Genomic DNA, 22,751 nt, shown 5'->3' with positions numbered 1-22,751 from the left:
ACTTGCCTCTAATTGAGAACCAATCTAGGCAACCATAGACCTACATAAACACCTAGATGGAAACAACCCCATAAATCTACCAAAAAATCTAGACAGGACAAACACCCTAGATGAGACAAAAACACACATACCACCCTCGTCACACCCTGACCTAACCAAAATATATAAAGAAAACAAAGAATACTCAGGTTAGGGCGTGACAGTCACTCAACAATGACCTAAAAAATGCTAACAACACTTACAACATAAGAATTAGGCTATTACTGTAGTTTACATTATACCTAAAAACATGCCATTGTGTGCCTCAGCCCTGTTTGGTTTTGTTCATAACCAGTTCTGTATTTTATAGTCATCTTACCTGGACGTATTGGTTCCTGAGTTGCTTGACTCGTTCAGAGTTCCTCTCAAAGGGGACAGTGTACAACTGCTTCATCCTGACTTGATGTTGTTTCAGGACTCTAGAAATAGTTGTTATGCTTACATTGTGAATATTTCCAAATGTAATGTTGTCTGCCAACACTCTGTCCCGAATCTCTGTGAGTTTTATGCCATTGTTTCTGATGACCATATCAACAATTGCAGTTTCCTGAACAACAGTGAAAATCCTAACCCTCCCGCCTGTGGGAGGTAACCGTTGGTTCCTAAGCAGAAATACAAAAACAATTACACACAAGTGGGTTTGGGGGCTTTGCTCAATTTACTTCTGTAATGTGCAGTTCAGTCAGATGCCCTTGCGGAATGCACATCTTACCTGTTTTTTTGTCAGAAATTTCTCACAATAGATGCCACTTTTGAGCGTTGCAGATTGGGCGACACTCTCAGACCAGCCTCTCTCATTGATACACCATGATTTATTATATGATCAATTATAGCAGCCCTAATCTCATCTGAGACTACAGCTCTGGATCTTCCTCTCAGTCTTCTTCCACCGTACCCCTCTCCCTCTCTCCCTCCCTCTCCCTCTCTCCCTCCCTCTCCCTCCCTCTCCCTCCCTCTCCCTCTCTCCCTCCCTCTCCCTCTCTCCCTCCCTCTCCCTCTCCCTCCCTCTCTCCCTCCCTCTCCCTCTCCCTCTCCCTCTCTCCCTCCCTCTCCCTCTCTCCCTCCCTCTCCCTCTCCCTCCCTCTCCCTCTCCCTCTCCCTCTCCCTCTCCCTCTCCCTCTCCCTCTCCCTCTCCCTCCCCTCTCCCTCCCTCTCCCTCCCTCCCTCCCTCTCCCTCTCTCCCTCTCTCTCCCTCCCTCTCCCTCTCTCCCTCCCTCTCCCTCCCTCTCTCCCTCCCTCCCTCTCCCTCCCTCTCCCTCTCTCCCTCCCTCTCCCTCCCTCTCCCTCTCTCCCTCCCTCTCCCTCTCCCTCCCTCTCTCCCTCCCTCTCCCTCTCCCTCTCTCCCCTCTCTCCCTCCCTCCCTCTCCCTCTCTCCCTCCCTCTCTCCCCCTCCCTCTCCCTCCCTCTCCCTCTCTCCCTCCCTCTCCATCTCCCTCTCTCCCCCCCTCTCCCTCTCCCTCCCTCTCCCTCTCTCCCTCCCTCTCCCTCTCTCCCTCCCTCTCCCTCCCACTCTTCTTCCTCTGTCAGCCGCTTCTCTATCTCTGGCTGGGTCCATGTTTACATTACAGTACAACATTATTCCTAAAATGTCCCCTTTAGTATAGATGGTAATGAAATTGAAAGACTTAACACTTGGCGGTAGGTGTTCAGCTACAATGGATATCGGCTGTGGTTTGTCTAATTGTTTTGATAGTATTTCATATTTTTTATTTGGAATATATTTCAATACGGTATTACTGTAGTGTCTTATTCAATTTTGTGTTATGTTAGGTTTTTGAACTTAAGTTTAACAGTTTTGAAGAGAGTATGTAAACATGTGTAAATTGGCCTGTATGTACATAGAGTTTTGGTGGTGGTTGTGAATTCATGAAATTTGAAAGATGATGTATTCATTGAATGCATTTTGGGCCAAAGCAATGAAAAAATATCCACAGTTTAGCCCAGCATGGCCGATTAATTAGGGAAGATTTCAAGTTTTCATAATAATCGGTAATCAGCATATTTGGACGCTGATTATGGCCGATTACATTGCTCTCCACGAGGAGACTGAGTGGCAGGCTGACCACCTGTTACGCGAGTGCAGCAAGGAGCCAAGGTAAGTTGCTAGCTAGCATTAAACTTATCTCATAAAAACGATCTTAACAATCACTAGTTAACTACACATGATTGATGATATTACTAGGTTAACTAGCTTGTCCTTTGTTGCATATAATCAATGCAGTGCCTGTTAATTCATCATCGAATCACAGCCTACTTCGCCAAACGGGTGATGATTTAACAAGCACATTCGTGTAAAAAGCACCATAAACATCAATGCCTTTCTTAAAATCAATACACAAGTATATTTTTTTAAACCTGCATATTTAGTTAAAAGAAATTCATGTTAGCAGGCAATATTAATGAGAGAAATTGTGTCACTTCTCTTGCGTTCTGTGCAAGCAGAGTCAGGGTATATGCAGCAGTTTGGGCCGCCTGGCTCGTTGCGAACTGTGTGAAGACCATTTCTTCATAACAAAGACCGTAATAATTTGCCAGAATTGTACATAATTATGATATAACATTGAAGGTAGTGCAATGTAACAGCAATATTTAGACTTTGGGATGCCACCCGTGAGACAAAATATGGAACGGTTCAGTATTTCACTGAAAGAATAAACGTTTTGTTTTTGAAATGATAGTTTCCGGATTTGACCATATTAATGACATAAGGCTCGTATTTCTGTGTTTATTATATTACAATTAAGTGTATGATTTGATAGAGCAGTCTGACTGAACGGTAGTAGGCTGCAACAGGCTCGTTGTAACGGCTTTCGTCTGGTGGAAGAGAAGCGGACCAAAATGCAGCGTGGTATTTTTGATACAGGTTTAATGACGACGAAAAAACACAAACAATACAAAAACAACAAACGGAACGTGAAAACCAATACAGCCTATCTGGTGACAACAAACACAGAGACAGGAACAATCACCCACGAAATACTCAAAGAATATAGCTGCCTAAATATGGTTCCCAATCAGAGACAACGATAATCACCTGACTCTGATTGAGAACAGCCTCAGGCAGCCATAGACTATGCTAGACACCCCCATGACAAAACACACCACAAAAAACCCATGTCACACCCTGGCCTGCCAAATGAATGACAGACAAACACAATATACTTCGACCAGGGCATGACACTCGTAAGCATTCATTCAAACAGAACTTTCCTGCATTTGCCAGCAGCTCTTTGCTGTGCTTCAAGCATTGCACTGTTTATGACTTCAAGCCTATCAACTCCCGAGATGAGACTGGCAATGCTATAGTGCCTATAAGAACATCCAACAGTCAAAGGTACAGTTGAAGTCAGAAGTTTACATACACTTAGGTTGGAGTCATTAAAACAAGTTTTTCAACCACTCCACAAATTTCTTGTTAACAAACTATAGTTTTGGCAAGTCGTTTAGGACTTCTACTTTGTGCATGACACAAGTAATTTTTCCAAAAATTGTTTACAGACAGATTATTTCACTTATAACTCACTGTATCACAATTCCAGTGGGTAAGAAGTTAACATACACCAAGTTGACTGTGCCTTTCAACAGCTTGGAAAATACCAGAAAATTATGTCATGACTTTAGAAGCTTCTGTTAGGCTAATTGACATCATTTGAGTCAATTGGAAGTGTACCTGTGGATGTATTTCAAGGCCTACCTTCAAACTCAGTGCCTCTTTGCTTGACATCATGGGAAAATCAAAAGAAATAAGCCAAGACCTCACAAAAACAATTGTAGACCTCCACAAGTCTGGTTCATCCTTGGGAGCAATTTCCAAACACCTAAAGGTACCACGGAGACACGTTCTGTCTCCTAGAGATGAACGTACTTTGTTGCAAAAAGTGCAAATCGATCCCAGAACAACAGCAAAGGACCTTTTGAAGATGCTGGAGGAAACAGGTACAAAGGTATCTATATCCACAGTAAAACGAGTCCTGTATTGACATAACCTGAAAGGCCTCTCAGCAAGGAAGAAGCCACTGCTCCAAAACCGCCATAAAAAAGCCAGACTACGGTTTGCAACTGCACATGGGGACAAAGATCATACTTTTTGGAGAAATGTCCTCTGGTCTGATGAAACAATAGAACGAACTGTTTGGCGATAATGACAATTGTTATGTTTGGAGAAAAAAGGGGGAGGTTTACAAGTCGAAAAACACCATCCCAACTGTGAAGCACGGGGTGGCAGCATCATGTTACGGGGGTGCTTTTCTGCTGGAGAAACTGGTGCACTTCACAAAATAGATGGAATCATGAAGATGGAAAATTATGTGGATATATTGAAGCAACATCTCAAGATATCAGTCAGGAAGTTAAAGCTTGGTCGCAAATGTGTCTTCCAAATGGACAATGACCCCAAGCATACTTCCAAAGTTGTGGCAAAATGGCTTAACCTGTTGAAACTCCCCATCCCGGATCCGGGATCGTGACTAAAGCCTCAGGCTCATTAGCATAACGCAACGTTAACGATTTCTGAAAATCGCAAATAAAATTAAAATAATGCGCCTGCTCTCAAGCTTAGCCTTTTCTTAACAACACTGTCATCTCAGATTTTCAAAATATGCTTTTGAACCATAGAAATTGACTAATTTGTGTAAGAGTATGCTAAGCTAGCTTAGCATTTTGAGTAGCATTTAGCACGCAACATTTTCACAAAAACCAGATAACCAAATAAATAAAATCATTTACCTTTGAAGAGCTTCGGATGTTGTCAATGAGGAGACTCTCAGTTACATACCAAATGCGCAGTTTTTCCTGAAAGCGTCTGTGTGTAGGAGAAATCGTTCCGTTTTGTACATCACATTTGGCTACCGAAACGAACCGAAAATTCAGTCACCTACAACGTCAAACTTTTTCCGAATTAACTCCATAATATCGACCGAAACATGGCAAACGTTGTTTGGAATCAATCCTCAAGGTGTTTTTTCACATCTCTCTTCATTGATATATCGTTCGTGGAAGCCTGGATTCTCCTCTGAATTCTGTGGAAAAATACTTGCAGCTGACTTTTGCGCACCAATTTCGGCGCAGGACACCAGGCGGACACCTGGTAAATGTGGTCTCTTATGGTCAATCTTCCAATGATATGCCTACAAATACGTCACAATGCTGCAGACACCTTGGGGAAACGACAGAAAGGGCAGACTTACTCCTCTCGCATTCACAGCCATATAAGGAGACAATGGAAAACAGAGCCTCAAAAATCCTGCTCATTTCCTGGATGCCGTCTCATCTTGGTTTTGCCTGAAGCTCACATTCTAGGGCACGCACAGAAAATATCTTTGCAGTTCTGGACACGTCAGAGTGTTTTCTTTCGAAAGCTATCAATTATATGCATAGTCGAGCATCTTTTTGTGACAAAATATCTTGTTTAAAACGGGAACGTTTTTCATCCAAAAATGATATAGCGCCCCTAGAGTTTCAAGAGGTTAAGGACAACAAAGTCAAGGTTGTGGAGCGGTCATCACAATGCCCTGACCTCAATCCTATAGAAAATTTGTCGGCAGAACTGAAAAAGCGTGTGCGAGCAAGGAGGCCTACAAACCTGACTCAGGTACACCAGCTCTATCAGCAGGCAGGAATGGGCCAAGAATCACCCAACTTATTGTGGGAAGCTTGTGGAAGGCTACCCGAAACGTTTGACCCAAGTTAAACAATTTAAAGGCAATGCTACCAAATACTAATTGAGTGTATGTAAACTTCTGACCCACTGGGAATGTGATGAAAGAAATAAAAGCTGAAATAACTGACCTCAGACAGGGCATTTTTACTAGGATTAAATGTCAGGAATTGTGAAAAACCTGAGTTTAAATGTATTTGGCTAAGGTGTATGTAAACTTCCGACTTCAACTGTATATGAAATACAAATGGTATAGAGAGAAATAGTCCTATAATTCCTATAATAACTACAACCTAAATCTTCTTAGCTGGGAATATTGAAGACTCATGTTAAAAACTTCTTAGGGCTGAGATCCCGCTAACGGGATCGATATGACAACAGCCAGTTAAAGTGCAGGGCACCAAATTCAAAACAACAGACATCTCATAATTAAAATACATACATACAAGTATTTCACACCATTTTAAAGATACACTTCTTGTTAATCCCACCACAGTGTCCGATTTCAAATAGGCTTTACGACAAAAGCACCACAAACGATTATGTTAGGTCAGAGCCAATTCACAGGAAAAACACAGCCATTTTTCCAGCCAAAGAGAGGAGTCACAAAAATCAGAAATAGAGATAGAATTAATCACTAACCTTTGATGATCTTCATCAGATGACACTCATAGGACATCAGGGTACACAATACATGTATGTTTTGCTCGATAAAGTTTATATTTGCATTAAAAAATGTCAGTATACATTATGTTCAGTTGTTCCAAAAACATCCTGTGATTTTGCAAAGAGCCACATCGATTTACAGAAATACTCATAATAAATGTTGATGAAAATACAAGTGTTATACATGGAACTTTAGATACACTTCTCCTTAATCCAACCGCTGTGTCAGATTTCAAAAAAGCTTTACGGAAAAAGCAAACCATGCAATAATCTAAGTACGGCGCTCAGAGCCCAAACAAGCCAGAAAGATATCCACCATATTGTGCAGTCAACAGAAGTCAGAAATAACATTATAATTATTCACTTACCTTTATCTTCATCAGAATGCACTCACAGGAATCCCAGTTCCACAATAAATGTTTGTTTTGTTCGATAATGTCCATCATTTATGTCCAAATAGCTACTTTTGTTTGCGCATTTTGTAAACAAATCCAAACTCACGAAGCGCGTTCACTAGGAGCAGACAAAATCTCAAAATGTTCCATTACAGTTTGTAGAAACATGTCAAACGATGCATAGAATCAATCTTTAGGATGTTTTGAACATAAATCTTCAATAATGTTCGAACCGGAAAAATCCTTTAACTGTAGAATTGCGATGGAACAGAGCTCGCTCTCATGTGAACTAGCGTCACGAGCTCAAGGCATTCTGCCAGACCTCTGACTAAATCCCCTCTCATTCTCTCTCTAGAAGCATCAAACAAGGTTCTAAAGACTGTTGACATCCAGTGGAAGCCTTAGGAAGTGCACCATGACCAATATCCTACTGTATCTTCAATAGGGAATGAGTTGGGAAAACGACCAACGTCAGATTTCCCACTTCCTGGTTGGATTTTTTCTCAGGTTTTTGCCTGCAGTATGAGTTCTGTTATACTCACAGACATCATTCAAACAGTTTCAGAGTGTTTTCTATCCAAATATACTAATAATATGCATATATTAGCAACTGGGACTGAGTAGCAGACAGTTTACTCTGGACACCTTATTCGGGCCAAGCTATTCAATACTGCCCCCAGCCATAAGAAGTTAAAAGGAACCACCAGCTTTCATATGTTCTCATGTTCTGAGCAAGGAACTTAAACGTTAGCTCTTTTTACATGGCACATATTGCACTTTTACTTTCTTCCCCAACGCAGTGTTTTTGTATTATTTAAACCAAATTGAAAATGTTTCATTATTTATTTGAGACTAATTGGATTTTATTAATGTATTATATTAAGTTAAATAAAAGTTAATTCAGTATTGTTGTAAATGTCATTATTACAAATATGTATATAAAAATCTGCCGATTTATCGGTATCAGCTTTTTTGGGTCCTCAAATAATCAGTATCGGTATCGGCGTTGAAAAATAATACAAATCGACCTCTAGTCCTAGCCATTGTAAAAAACTGTAAATCATTCTGAAGCCATTGTCACGATCGTTCGTAGAAACGGACCAAGGCGCAGCGTATGTTGAGTTACACATCATTTATTAAAGAAGTTACATTTTAGCAAAGACAAAATAATAAACAAACAATAAACTAACAAACAACGAACCGTGACTACAACACTAACTCAAAACATAAACAAAATCCCATAACCCACAGGTGGAAAAAAATCCTACTTAAGTATGATCCCCAATTGGAGACAACGATAGCCAGCTGCCTCTAAATTGGAATCATACCAAAACCCCAACATAGAAAAAACAACCTAGAACCCCACATAGAATATATAAACTAGACTAACCACCCAGTCACGCCCTGACATACTCCACCATAGAAAATAAAGGCTCTCTATGGTCGGGATGTGATAGAAAATAAAGGCTCTCTATGGTCGGGACGCTTGGTAACGAGACTAAAAACAGGACACTTGGGTAGGCTTTCAGCTGAAATTGCAATCAGCTGTGTTTGGAATGATTCAATATTCTGCTGAGATTTTCTATATGTTTCAGTCTGGTAACTGCAGAAATGCGTGACATTTACCATCATTGTGTTTTTAACAGTTTTGGAAACAGTGTGTTAGCATTTGAAAACAAGTGCTGCAAATATATAGTTTGCAGGTGGTGGAGTATGAATGAGAAAAGAGTTCATGGATTTCGGAGATTGTGGTCATTGAATGCATTTTGTGTGGAAGCAATGAAACATGATTCACAGTTTGGTCCACATACACTTCTGTTTTGCTGACTGTGTGAAGAGTTTTGACATTGTGACTTCAGTTTTGACCAATGCATGTTAACAATTGAAAAAAACTCTAATATAATAGTTTGATTAAAACATTTACAGTGGCTTGCAAAAGTATTCACCCCTTGGCATTTTTCCTATTTTGTTGCCTTACCACCTGGAATTAAAATAGATTTTTTTTGGGGGGGGGGTTGTATAATTTGATTTACACAACACTTTCAAGATGCAAAATATTTTTTATTGTGAAACAAACAAGAAATAAGACAAAAAAACTGAAAACTTAAGTGTGCATAACTATTCACCCACCCCCCCAAAGTACTTTCTCTACTTTGTAGAGCCACCTTTTGCAGCAATTACAGCTGCAAGTCTCTTGGGGTATGTCTTTATAAGCTAGGCACATCTAGCCACTGGGATTTTTTTCCCATTCTTCAAGGCAAAGCTGCTCCAGCTCCTTCAAGTTGGATGGGTTCCACTGGTGTACAGCAATTTTTAAGTCATACCACATTTTCTCAATTGGATTGAGGTCTGGGCTTTGACTAGGCCATACCAAGACATTTAAGTGTTTCCCCTTAAACCACTTGAGTGTTGCTTTAGCAGTATGCTTAGGGCCATGGTCCTGCTGGAAGGTTAACCTCTGTCCCAGTCTCAAATCTCTGGAAGACTGAAACAGGTTTCCCTCAAGAATTTCCCTTTATTTAGCGCCATCCATCATACCTTCAATTGTGACCAGTTTCCCAGTGCCTGCCGATGAAAAAGATACCCACAGCATGATGCTGCCACCACCATGCTTCACTGTGTGAATGGTGTTCTCGGGGTGATGAGAGGTGTTTGGTTTGCGTCAGACATAGCGTTTTCCTTGAAGGCCAAAAAGCTACATTTTAGTCTCATCTGACCAGAGTACCTTCTTCCATATGTTTGGGGAGTCTCCCACATGCCTTTTGGTGAACACCAAACGTGTTTGCTTATTTTTTTCTTTAAGCTATGGCTTTTTTCTTGCCACTCTTCCATAAAGCCCAGCTCTGTGGAGTGTACGGCTTAAAGTGGTCCAGTGGACAGATACTCCAATCTCCGCTGTGGAGCTTTTCAGCTCCTTCAGGGTTATCTTTGGTCCCTTTGTTGCCTCTCTGATTAATACCCTCCTTGCCTGGTCTGTGGGTTTTGGTGGGCGGCCCTCTGTTGGCAGGTTTGTTGTGGTGCCATATTCTTTCCATTTTTTAATAATGGATTTAATGGTGCTCCGTGGGATGTTCAAAGTTTCTGATCTTTTTTCATAACCCAACCCTGATCTGTACTTCTCCACTACTTTGTCCCTGACCTGTTTGGAGAGCTCCTTGGTCTTCATGGTGCCGCTTGCTTGGTGGTGTCCCTTGCTTAGTGGTGTTGCAGACTCTGGTGCCTTTCAGTACAGATGTGTATATATACTGAGATCATGTGACAGATCATGTGACACTTAGATTGCACACAGGTGAACTTTATTTAACTAATTATGTGACTTTGAAAGTAATTGGTTGCACCAGATCCTATTTAGGTGTTCCATAGCAAAGGGGGTGAATACATATGCACACACCACTTTTCTGTTTAAATTATTTTTTATTTTTTTTGAAACAAGTAATTTTTGAAATTTCACTTCACCAATTTGGACTATTTTTTGGTTGTCCATTACATGAAACCAAATAAAAATAAAAATCAATTTAAATTACAGGTTGTAATGCAACAAAATAGGAAAACCGCCAAGGGGAATGAATACTTTTGCAAGGCACTGTACATGCGGGCCTCCCGGGTGGCACAGCGGTCTAAGGCACTGCATCACAGTGCTGGAGGTGTCACTACAGTTCGATCCCAGCCAGCTGCGACAGGGAGACCCATGAGGCGGCGCACAATTGGCCCGGCGGGATGTCCTTGTCCCATTGCGCTCTAGCGACTCCTTGTGATGGGATGCACGCTGACTTCGGTCGCCAGCTATACAGTGTTTCCTCCGACACATTGGTGCGACTGACTTCCGGGTTAAGCGAGCAGTGTGTCAAGAAGCAGTGTGGCTTGGCAGGGTCGTGTTTTGGAGGATGCATGGCTCTCGACCTTCACCTCTCCCGAGTCCGTACGGGCGTTGCAGCGATGATGATAATCCTGTTTACATGGACACGTCTGACATCAGGCTACCTGATGGCACTCTGGTAAGTGCAGAAAGTCACCAATCAAAATAAACCTTTTTGCACATCGACCATGTTCTTTTTGAGAAGCATATTTCCTTCTGAGTTGGGAGATATAAAGTTTGTATGTGAAAGTTTACTTCTAAGACTCATACATTCAGTTGTTCTGAACTCACTTCCCTCATGCTAAAGAGGGAGGCTCTCGGCTGGTGCTAAAGAGGGAGGCTCTCGGCTGGTGCTAGCACATGTGCAGATCAAATACACCACTGGAACGCCTAGTAGCCTTTCCAACAGTAAAATGACCTAGCGGCCTCATGGGTGGAATGTTATTCATATTTTTCATAATTTCATAATTATAAACATGTATTGTTATTTTTACGCTGAAAATCCAGTGTTTCTATTTCAAACGGTTTTTGTTATATTTCAGTCTTCTGTGGTGTATATGAAGTGGAATATTGTAATGCAAACTCAAAATGTAATACATTTAAACTGAACATGATACAGGTGTCTTCTTTTTTTAAGCCCATAACCATGTGTGTGAGGGGTATACTTTTGTTTCAAAGTAGACCCTGATTTAGCCCACTGCAGTAGAAGGTAAAGGTGTTTACATGTCCTAATAATTTGAAAGACTGCTCAGAAAACCATGTGTTTTAATCAGTGTATGCTTACTTCGATAATGACCGTACTTGGATTAAGCTAAACAGACTAAGGTGTTTACATGACTATTGCATAATCTGCCTACTGCCACAATCAGTTTAATATCTAATTATTACTGTGCATGTAAACGTACTCAGTCTGTGTTGTTGTCTGAAATGGAGCAAAGCATTATATTATGATTGTTGTGATTACCTACAGTACATTGTCATTACTGTTATCATGCCCTATATTGTGGACATCATTTGTTTGGTACAGTATAACCATTGTATGTGCTCTAGTTGATTTACCAAGGTAAACTATACCAAGGTGCTGTTAGCCAGTCAGTCTGTACAGTAGACTTTCAGCTCAGGTCCCCTGCCACAATGTTGAAATATGAAAAGACCCAGCCAGTGTTCTGACTGCTGGATGTTCCACCCGCTCAGTACAGACAATGAGGGAGGGGAGAAGCCAGCTAGTGAGCTGGGCGGTGATTTTTTTCATGTCGGAACATTTTTCATGAAGATTTCCCTCCCTCTCCTGCTCTGACTGCGGTCTGGAGAAGGGGTCACGGGGGAGTCATGGAAAGGACTAATGTGTGTTTTTGTATGCGGCTCTCGTAAAAAAAATGAGCACCACAGGAGATTGTCTCCTGCTTGAGTATAAATAGGGGGCTTGACTGTTGAGTAAATAGGATGACCCATGTGAGGAGGACATTGTGGGAGCCCCTTACGCATGGCTTATTAGAAGTCTATAGAGGCAGTCCAAGCGGAGACTCTCCAGAAGTGATAGACAGTGTATCAGAAGACAGTTGTAAAAGTTCTAGATTGTATTTATGATTGGTTAATATAGCATTTTCAGTGTGTGAAACTAAGGGGTACAATACAAATAGAGAAACATTTTGTCTTAAGTAATTGTTTAATTTGGCCACATAGAAATTAGAAATATTAAAACTGGAGCTGACAATTTTGAAATTTAGGAAACCATCCAATTATACTTACTGTCGTTCTTACATGATTCCGTTCCAAAAGGTAGGGAACTACTTTCATCTTATTGCATTATTTTGTACATGACTGTATCCCAAAGGCCTGTTGTCCACTCATATGGATGAGTACACACTGGGCAGTGATGCAAAGTCACCATAGGGAAGCAGCGTCAGACAACAACACATGCTTTTCATACAGTAGGTCCAACTTGGCTGAATATGTGCATTTGTGTGTGTGTGTGTGTGTTGGTGGGCTGGACTGGACTCTTCACTACAGACTATCCCCCGAAGGCACCCATCACGGCTATAAATAGCTCTTCATGTGGCGTTAAGTAAGGGGGTTGAGTGGAGCGACATAAAAATTTTTATTAAAAAAATATATATATACATATTACATGTGCTGTAGAGAGCTAAATTATTGAGATGGGAGATGTAGTACTGTAGAACAGAAGCCAGTTTGAGTTTCATGGCCTGATGCAGCAGTGGTGTGTGTGTGTGTGTGTGTGTGTGTGTGTGTGTGTGTGTGTGTGTGTGTGTGTGTGTGTGTGTGTGTGTGTGTGTGTGTGTGTGTGTGTGTGTGTGTGTGTGTGTGTGTGTGCCTCAGTGTGTGAGTCTGGATGGCAGTGCTGGAACCGCCTGCTGTTATGATGGTATGTTTTTCTTGGTGAGCTTGAGGAATGTTTATGTAGCTAAGAAACTGGTCTCTCTCCGCAATCACTCAGCGCCATCTTCAGGCCACATCAACAGTGAATAACAGACACTGAGACATTATCATTAGTTCTATTCCAAAATAGCCCGTGTGTGGCTTTGGAAGTGGCCACTGTATTGAATTGATGATCCATTGCTGCTCTAACATAGGCCAGTTTCTTCAGGGTACAGAGATATTGCATAGGCACGAGGCAGCACGGTAATCACATGGAGATTACATGCTGAGTTTATTGTCTGCTGGCTTATAAACCTGGCTAGACAGGCGATGGGGTTTATAGATTAAAAACTGCACATCATTAACATCTGGTGGTTAATGATGTCCTGCCCACCCTCAGTTATAGATCACAATAATGGGTTAGCTATTACATGTGTGATAAAACAAAGACCACCGTAATAAACTGTACCAAGAAGTATATGGAAGAGTAGAAGCCATACATGACTTTAATCAATCATAGGGAAATTAGGATTTATTCTTGCAATAAGGACCTACCGTATATGTTGGACGATGAACGATAAGCTTATATGATTTTATGAAAAGCTTTGTATTTTCAAAGACACATTAAGTCTGTTTTCTCATCTACGTGTACTGTATGTACAAATGTGCAGCTCACAATTACTAATCAGTAGTTACCATGGGGAGCTAATGCCATCCCTGTTACCATAGTAACTACATGATATAACAGCAACTTAGTGCAAAGTGCCAGAAATGTTGTCTCTATATTGTCTCTCTCACTGCAGTGAAAAGTCTTTACTGCATAGGGACTGTATGTGACTGACGTTGTCTCTGTGTGTCTCTCTCTGTCTATAGTGAGCACCTATCATGCTCCTTCACCTTCTTCCTGCATGGGGAGAGTAATGTGTGCACCAGCGTAGAGATCGCCCAACACCAGCCTGCCTACCACATCACTGATGACCACATCCGCCTGGCCCAGACCTCCTCAGCCCCCGTACAAGGTGAGAAACAGCCAGGGTAAGAGAGAGATGTAAGAGCCAACACACTGGATGTCTTCACCCGCCTCTGTTTTAACCTGAGCATCAATGTCATAACTATGTGTATTATCACATCTCTGAATCTGAACATGGGTTGTCGTTTCTGATATACTGCACCTCTGTGCTCCTCTCTCTGACTGTCTATTCTATTATATCTACCTATCTATGTGTCTGTCTCTACTGCTACTTATCTGTGTGTCTCTACTGCTACCTACCTATGTGTCTGTCTCTACTGCTACCTACCTATGTGTCTGTCTACTTCTACCTATCTGTGTCTGTCTACTGCTACCTACCTATGTGTCTGTCTCTACTTCTACCTATCTGTGTCTGTCTCTACCGCTACCTACCTATGTGTCTGTCTCTACTGCTACTTATCTATGTGTCTGTCTCTACTGCTACCTATCTATGTGTCTGTCTCTACTGCTACCTACCTATGTGTCTGTCTACTTCTACCTATCTGTGTCTGTCTACTGCTACCTACCTATGTGTCTATCTCTACTGCTACCTATCTATGTGTCTGTCTCTACTGCTACCTATCTATGTGTCTGTCTACTTCTACCTATCTGTGTCTGTCTACTGCTACCTACCTATGTGTCTGTCTCTACTGCTACTTATCTATGTGTCTGTCTCTACTGCTACCTACCTATGTGTCTGTCTACTTCTACCTATCTGTGTCTGTCTCTACTGCTACCTACCTATGTGTCTGTCTCTACTGCTACCTACCTATGTGTCTGTCTACTTCTACCTATCTGTGTCTGTCTACTGCTACCTACCTATGTGTCTGTCTCTACTGCTACTTATCTATGTGTCTGTCTCTACTGCTACCTACCTATGTGTCTGTCTACTTCTACCTATCTGTGCCTGTCTCTACTGCTACCTACCTATGTGTCTGTCTCTACTGCTACTTATCTATGTGCCTGTCTCTACTGCTACCTATCTATGTGTCTGTCTCTACTGCTACCTATCTATGTGTCTGTCTCTACTTCTACCTATCTATGTGTCTGTCTACTTCTACCTATCTATGTGTCTGTCTACTTCTACCTATCTATGTGTCTGTCTCTACTTCTACCTATCTATGTGTCTGTCTACTTCTACCTATCTATGTGTCTGTCTCTACTGCTACCTATCTATGTGTCTGTCTCTACTGCTACCTATCTATGTGTCTGTCTCTACTGCTACCTATCTATGTGTCTGTCTACTTCTACCTATTCTATGTGTCTGTCTACTTCTACCTATCTATGTGTGTCTCTACTTCTACCTATCTATGTGTCTGTCTCTACTGTTACTTGTCTATTTGTCTGTCTACTTTTACCTATCTATGTGTCTGTCTACTTCTACCTATCTATGTGTCTGTCTCTACTGCTACTTATCTATGTGTCTGTCTCTACTGCTACCTATCTATGTGTCTGTCTACTGCTACCTATCTATGTGTCTGTCTACTTCTACCTATTCTATGTGTCTGTCTACTTCTACCTATCTATGTGTCTGTCTACTTCTACCTATTTTATGTGTCTGTCTACTTCTACCTATATATGTGTCTGTCTCTACTGCTACCTATCTATGTGTCTGTCTCTACTGCTACCTATCTATGTCTGTCTCTACTTCTACCTATCTATGTGTCTGTCTACTTCTACCTATCTATGTGTCTGTCTCTACTGCTACCTATCTATGTGTCTGTCTCTACATCTACCTATATATGTGTCTGTGCTCCCATCTGTATGTCCATCTATCTGACTCTATCTCTGTCTACCCATCCCTCCACCCATTGCCACTGCAGTGATCCTGAGTCCGTATGGTCTGTCGGGCTCTCTGACGGGCCAGGCCTATAAGATGAGTGACCAAGCTGTGAGGAAGCTGATGGAGGAGTGGAGCTACTTCTACCCCATGGTGCTGCAGTGCCATAGAGAGGGGGGAACAGGAGGTGCCGGCATGGGGGGCATGGGTGCGGAGAGGGAGGGCACTGACCTGCCGTTTGACCCCAACAGTCATGTGGCCGTCGAGGTCATCGTAGGTATGTATGGTAACGTTCAAAACACTTGCTACCAGGGCTGGCTGTAGCCTTTTGGGGACCATAAGCGAGATTTGGTTGTGGGGCCCCCCACCAATCGGGCACATTTGTATTTTATTTTTAAACTAATTGAAATATTAGCCTTTTTTATGTGATATCTGAGTGAGAGTGACTAACAAAAATCAATGTGGGCCCCCTGGAGGTCAGGGCCCCTGGATGTCAGGGCCCCTGGACATGTGCCCTGGTCAGTATTCCGCAATGATTACTGTAATTTTAGATAACTAGCTAGACAAACCTACCAATCCTTTGTTTTAAATCTGATTGACTGACTGTCAGTGACTGACAAAACAAGAGATAAACTGCTGATGCACAACCAAATTTCAAACTTGCACCTTGTGTATTCTACTATTCTAACTCTCAACAGTAAGTTATAACCAACTGAGTTCCCACTCGGGAACCACCACCACCTGTTGCGTATGCCTGGAGCCGGCCCTGCTTGCTACCTTTGCATGTAATTGAATGTACACACTTTTCTGTATATACATTGTTATGACCTGGCTCATAGTTCGTAACAACAAAGGGAGACCACGCATGACTTAAATGTAAAAAGGAATACATTTATTCAACTAATGAATAACAAATACAACAATGTAACACAAGCTGTGGACGTCTGTAGGATCAGTAGTGTATGGCGTGTGTGGATGTGTGGAGAGGGTGTTGTATGGTGAAAACAACAAGAACACTAAAGGTGGTGGAAGCCAGCCTGCCAGTCAGGGAAGAGATTGTTGGCTGATGTGGCCTCCCTTTATAGCCTGCAGGCTAAGCATGCCCAGGTGCGCCACATCAGCTGACAATCCTCCCAGCTCTGACCAAGTGAATCCAGTTATGATCCATTTCTGATGTCACTTGTTAAATCCACTTCAGTCAGTGTAGATGAGGTTAGGAGACAGGTTAAATAATGATTGTAAGCCTTGAGACAATTGAGACATGAATTGTATATGTGTCGTTCAGAGGGTCAATGAACAAAACAGAAAATGTAAGTGCCTTTGAACGGGGCATTGTAGTAGGTGCCAGGCGCACCGGTTTGTGTGAAGAACTGCAACATTTCTGGGGTTTTCTCGTGTATATCAAGAATGGTCCACCACCCAAAGGACATCTAGCCAACTTGACACACAGCATTGGAGTCAATATGGGCCAGCGTCCCTGTGGAACGCTTTCGACACCTTGTCGAGTCCATGCCCCAACGAATTGATGCTGCAAAAGGGGGGAGGGATCCAACTCAATATTAGGGAGGTGTTCCTAATGTTTTGTACACTCAGTGCACACGCATGAACAATAGGCTATGGGTGACAGTAGGCTATTGGCAAAGTGTTTTGATATGGTGTTACTGAAATGTATTATCATTATCACACCTAAAGAGGGAACTACAGAGAACAACAGCTCTTCATCGATTTTAGTCTCAGCTTTGATTGCACATTCATTGTCTGTTTGAGGCTAAATGATACTGGAGGTGGTTAATTAGTGGTGGATCCAGTGCTCTCAAGGGAGAAGTGTTATGTCTCTCAGAGTGCATTGAGGTAAGGAGGAAAGACTAGAGGAGAGAAGGGGAGAGGTGTGGAGGGGAGGGGAGAGAGGAGGAGAGGAGAAGGGAAGAGGGGAGGGGAGGGGAAGAGGAGAGATTGGGAGAAGATGAGAGAAGCTCCAGGGATAGGAGGAGAAGAGAGGAGCTCAGTGAAGCTCCAGGAAGTGACGGATACACAGCATGGTGTAATCAGCCCATTGACTGGCTGCCAAGCCCATCGACTGGATGCCTGACCCCTCATCATTGATTAGAACTGATTGAAATCAGACCTCCCTAAGCCCAGTACCAGCCAGCCGCTGTAGGCCATACAATGATTAACCAATCCAGTGTGTATTGGCCCCAGAAGGAGTGTGTGGGGTGGATATGAGTGCATCTGTGTGAGTGTGAGGGGATTTAAACTACTCTTTCATCTTCTTCTAGGTGGTGTGAGGATGGTCTACCCAGCAGCCTTTGTGCTGGTTGCCCATGGCGACCTGCCTGTGGACCAGCCCCAACCTGCCCCCGGAGCCCAGGGGCTCAGCAGAGACCCCTCCCATTGTAGCATCCCCCTCACACCGCCCACCTCACCTGAACAGCCCTGCTCAGGTACTGGATGCCTCTACCACCACACCATATCATCATCATAAACTCCAGAACTTGACCCTGAATAATCACATACCCAAAATGACTCTGATTCAGCTCTACTTGCCCAACAGCAAAACAACTCAATACTGCAATCCATAACCCAACTCTAAATGCAATAAAATCCATAATCAACATTGAATGAAGTCTACTTGATGAATATCTAATAAATTAAGAAATAAAACAGCTGATACAAACAAACTGATGATGCTCGACTGTAGCTGCAGAGTTGTTCTTGAGTGTCTGATTGCAATTTCTCAATATCTCAAGAGTCCTAGTAAAGTGTCTCCTGCCGTGCACCTTTAAGACATCCACCCACAGCCAAAGGGAACAAACTCCAGAGAATAATGTAATCTGTTGATTATTTCAGCAGACAGTGGCTTTGTGACAGTGTCCAGCATCCTCCTTGCCCAGGAGAGGGCCATTGGAGCCACCAACCACAGCCCAAAGCATTCTGGGAAGAAACTGACCAATCAGGTGGTGCATCAGGCATGGAAGGAGTGTTATCTCAACCAACTGCAACACAAGTGAGTGTCTAGAGAGGCTGCTGACTAACCGGGGCACAGCTACAAACACTGTTTATCTCTTGGCATTTGCGGTGGGATTGTTAGTGTTGATGTGCAGTGACACGATTGCCGCCCTCACGCCTCTCTTTGTGCCCCCAGATGCAGTGGGCCCAGTAGCGTGACACCAAAGAAGGAGGCGCCAAACGGGGTGACCACCTGGGACTTTATCGACTCGGGCGAGAGGGCGCCCTGCAGCTGCTCCAGGTTGGCACAGGGGTTGGCATCTGGGGGTAGTGCTCCAGCCGTTTAGCACTGGAGCATGGCACCACCCAGCTAGACATCTGAGCTTCATTTTAAGGCTTTTCACTGCTTTTAAACGAAAGACTGGTGCTACTTATGTGAAGCCTATTGAAATTGAATATTGCGTATTGATTATGTAGAAATATGTGAACATTGTGAAAATGTAGTGTATGTATTTGTATTAAATATACTGTGTTGATATGATGTAGACAAGTCCTCACAAGTTGCTACACATAGTTGAAAGTGTTCAATATGTTTAAGAACAGAATCCTCACCTGCCACGCTAGTTCTGGCTGCCATCAGATCCTGTTTCTCTTCCTGAAGGTTAAAGCAGCAGAAACAGCAGCAGCAGACCAACACCTCCTCTGCCAACCCTCTGTCTGGTGCCAACCCCACCCCCTCCCTGGGCCCAGCACTTCCTCCTCCCTCCCTGCCTAAGCACAAGGCCACGGACAAGTCCGAGAAACCCGACAAACAGCCCAAGAGGGTCGCCGCCATCACCCCCTTCCACCACCGGCTCTCTGTGGGCCAGGAGACCTGCCTGGAACAAGACTCCACTGGAGGGTCCCAACTCGGCCTAGTCGCCCTGGACCCTCTCTTGGATCCCATGCCCACCGGCAAGTACCCCAAGCCCCTCTCAGCTGGCAGGAAAGCCCCCCAGTCCCTGCTCCACTCTCCTGTCTCCCCATTACCCCCCACGCTCAGCCCCCATCCACGTGTGGGGCAGGACCCTGAGGTACTGGATGCTCCTGTGGGCATGGCCCCCTGTCCAGATGGGGCGTCAGGGCTGGGGGTGATGGAGCCCAGTGCGACTGCTCTCTATGCAGCCCCTCTGGGGCCCAGAGAGAGGGAAGCTGGGGCGAGCTGGTGGAGGGGCTTCAGGACTCCTAGGGCTGATAAAGCTGAGTTCAGGCCTCCAGAGCTGCCCAGTGACAGAGTGGAATTAAAGACAGAGACACAGGCCACTGAGGGAGTTGCACTGAAAAGGTGAGAGGGAGACCAGTTCATAAATGTAGAAACTAAAGTCACGCATTCCAGCATTCACACAAGCACGCAGGCAGGCACACAAACACACACACACACACACTCAGAGGATCATTCTAAGTTTCCTATCTAATTTCCCTCCAGACTATTTGCACAGACAGAGAAGTGTTTCAAGATATCCGAGGAGCGTGTTAGGGAACACATCCAGACCCTGGGTCTACTGCAGCAGCCTGGGGTGGAAGGGCTGGGGGACCTTGGGGACGACCCATATGACTTCAAGGAGGGAGACATCGAGTACAGCTTCCCCACCTCCAAGAGACTGAAGGGCCGAGACCCTAGCAAGAGATGCCCCAAGGTAAGTAAAAACAAATTGCAATGATTAGTATTGTTGGTGGATAGGGATGTTACAGTGACTGTTTTAGCAGGAGTGGTAGAGATACTCTTAATGATCGGCTATGAAAAGCCAACTGACATTTACTCCTGAGGTGTTGACTTGCTGCAACCCCTTACAACTACTGTGATTATTATTATTTGACCATGCTGGTCATTTATGAACATTTGAAAGTCTTGGCCATGTTCTGTTATAATCTCCAACCGGCACAGCCAGAAGAGGACTAGCCACCCCTCATAGCCTGGTTCCTCTCTAGGTTTCTTCCTAGGTGCTTCTACACCTGCATTGCTTGCTGTTTGGGGTTTTAGGCTGGGTTTCTGTACAGCACTTTGAGATATCAGCTGATGTACGATGGGCCATATAAATCAATTTGATTTGATTTGATTATTACTGCTGCAGTCCAATTCCAAGTGACCGTTTAGTTATGGTAACTACTGTAGGCTTCTCCCAGCTCTGATGCTGCTGAAGGTCTTTAGTAGCCGGCCAAACTTGCTAACTGCCTGGTTCTCAGCCCTCTATTGTCCCTCTAATCACGCTAACATCAATGCAAATGTCATCGAAAATCAAATCAAACACTTCATGGGAGCCCATGAGCTCATGTTGCTCAACATTTCTATAGGCTATGTAATTGCGTGACAAAACAGAGTTTTGATGGCCTCTATTAAAAAGAGGATCCCATCAGCTTTCTATAGGCTAGGCATACTATACTTTTTTAGCAACTTTCCTAATATTAAGCACATTTCTTTGCTTCACAACAGGAGTATAGCCTATCTGGCTTGCATGAAACTGATCCATGGGGAAAGCGTCCTTCATTTATTGAAATTGATTTTTATTTGGATTTAATTTAGTGGACATACACAAAATAGTCCAAATTGGTGAAATGAAAAAAATGTTGTTTTAAAAAATAAAAATAAATTATAAATGGAAAGTGGTGCATGTATATGTATTCACCCCTTTTGCAATGAAGCTCCTAAATAAGATCTGGTGCAACCAATTACCTTCAGAAGTCACATAATTAGTTAAATAAAGTCCATCTGTGTGCAATCTAAGTGTCACATGATCTGTCACATGATCTCAGTATATATACATTTGTTCTGAAAGCCCCCAGAGTCTGCAATACCACTAAGCAAGGGGCACCACCAAGCAAGCTGCACCATGAAGACCAAGGAGCTCTCCAAACAGGTCAGGGACAAAGTTGTGGAGAAGTACAGATCAGAGTTGGGTCCTAAAACAATATCAGAAACTTTGAACATCCCACGGAGCACCATTAAATCCATTATTAAAAAATGGAAAGAATATGACATCACAACAAACCTGCCAAGAGAGGGCCACCCACCAAGGAGGACATTAATCAGAGAGGCAACAAAGAGACCAAAGATAACCCTGAAGGAGCTACAAAGTTCCACAGCGGAGATTGGAGTATCTGTCCACAGGACCGCTTTAAGCCATACACTCCACAGAGCTGGGCTTTATGGAAGAGTGTCCAGAAAAAAAGCCATTGCTTAATTAAAGAAAAAATAAACAAACATGTTTGTGTTCACCAAAACGCATGTGGGAGACTCCCCAAACATATGGAAGAAGGCACTCTGGTCAAATGAGACTAAAATTTAGCTTTTTGGCCATCAAGGAAAACTCTATGTCTGGCGCAAACCCAACACCTCGCATCACCCTGAGAACATCATCCCCACAGTGAAGCATGGTGGTGGAAGCATCATGCTGTGGGGATGTTTTTTCCGTCAGGGTCTGGGAAACTGGTCAGAATGGAAGGAATGATGGATGGCGCTAAATACAGGGAAATTCTTGAGGGAAACCTGTTTCAGTCTTCCAGAGATTTGAGACTGGGATGGAAGTTCACCTTCCAGCAGGACAATGACCCTAAGCATACTGCTAAAGCAACACTCGACTGGTTTAAGGGGAAACATTTAAATGTCTTGGAGTGGCCTAGTCAAAGCCCAGACCTCAGAGGAACCCATCCAACTTGAGGGATAAATAAACACAAATTTGATCTTAACTGACTTTCCTTGTTAAATAAAGGTAAAAACATTTTTTTTAAAGGAGCTGGAGCAGTTGTCCCTTGAAGAATGGGCAAAAATCCCAGTGGCTAGATGTGCCAAGCTTATCGAAACATACCCCAAGAGACTTGCAGCTGTAATTGCTGCCAAAGGTGTCTCTACAAAGTATTGAATTTGGGGGAGTGAATAGTTATGCATACTCAAGTTTTCATTTCTTGTTGGTTTCACCCCAAATAATATTTTGCTTCTTGAAAGTGGTAGGCATGTTGTGTAAATCAAATTATACAAACCCCCGAAAAAGGTA

General features: G+C 43.1%; 1 protein-coding gene across 6 annotated transcripts in view; it reads left to right on the top strand.

The window, feature by feature from the left end:
- Positions 1 to 22,751, top strand: part of LOC135517985 (mediator of RNA polymerase II transcription subunit 13-like) — a 121,877-nt gene that overhangs the window by 79,857 nt on the left and 19,269 nt on the right. For 5 of the 6 annotated variants that reach the window (XM_064942783.1, XM_064942782.1, XM_064942781.1 and 2 more), the window contains exons 5-11: positions 13,862 to 14,007; positions 15,821 to 16,054; positions 18,054 to 18,218; positions 18,625 to 18,781; positions 18,920 to 19,024; positions 19,385 to 20,047; positions 20,189 to 20,399. In XM_064942783.1, coding sequence (XP_064798855.1) covers positions 13,862 to 14,007; positions 15,821 to 16,054; positions 18,054 to 18,218; positions 18,625 to 18,781; positions 18,920 to 19,024; positions 19,385 to 20,047; positions 20,189 to 20,399 — 1,681 coding nt within the window. The remainder of the gene's footprint in view (positions 1 to 13,861; positions 14,008 to 15,820; positions 16,055 to 18,053; positions 18,219 to 18,624; positions 18,782 to 18,919; positions 19,025 to 19,384; positions 20,048 to 20,188; positions 20,400 to 22,751) is intronic. The other variant, XM_064942780.1, reaches the window with a different exon arrangement.

The sequence above is a fragment of the Oncorhynchus masou genome, chromosome 28 (assembly GCF_036934945.1).
Source record: "Oncorhynchus masou masou isolate Uvic2021 chromosome 28, UVic_Omas_1.1, whole genome shotgun sequence".
Lineage (NCBI taxonomy): Eukaryota > Metazoa > Chordata > Actinopteri > Salmoniformes > Salmonidae > Oncorhynchus > Oncorhynchus masou.
The sequence above is the reverse complement of the archived record's forward strand: the minus strand, read 5'-3'. Positions and strand labels throughout refer to the sequence as shown.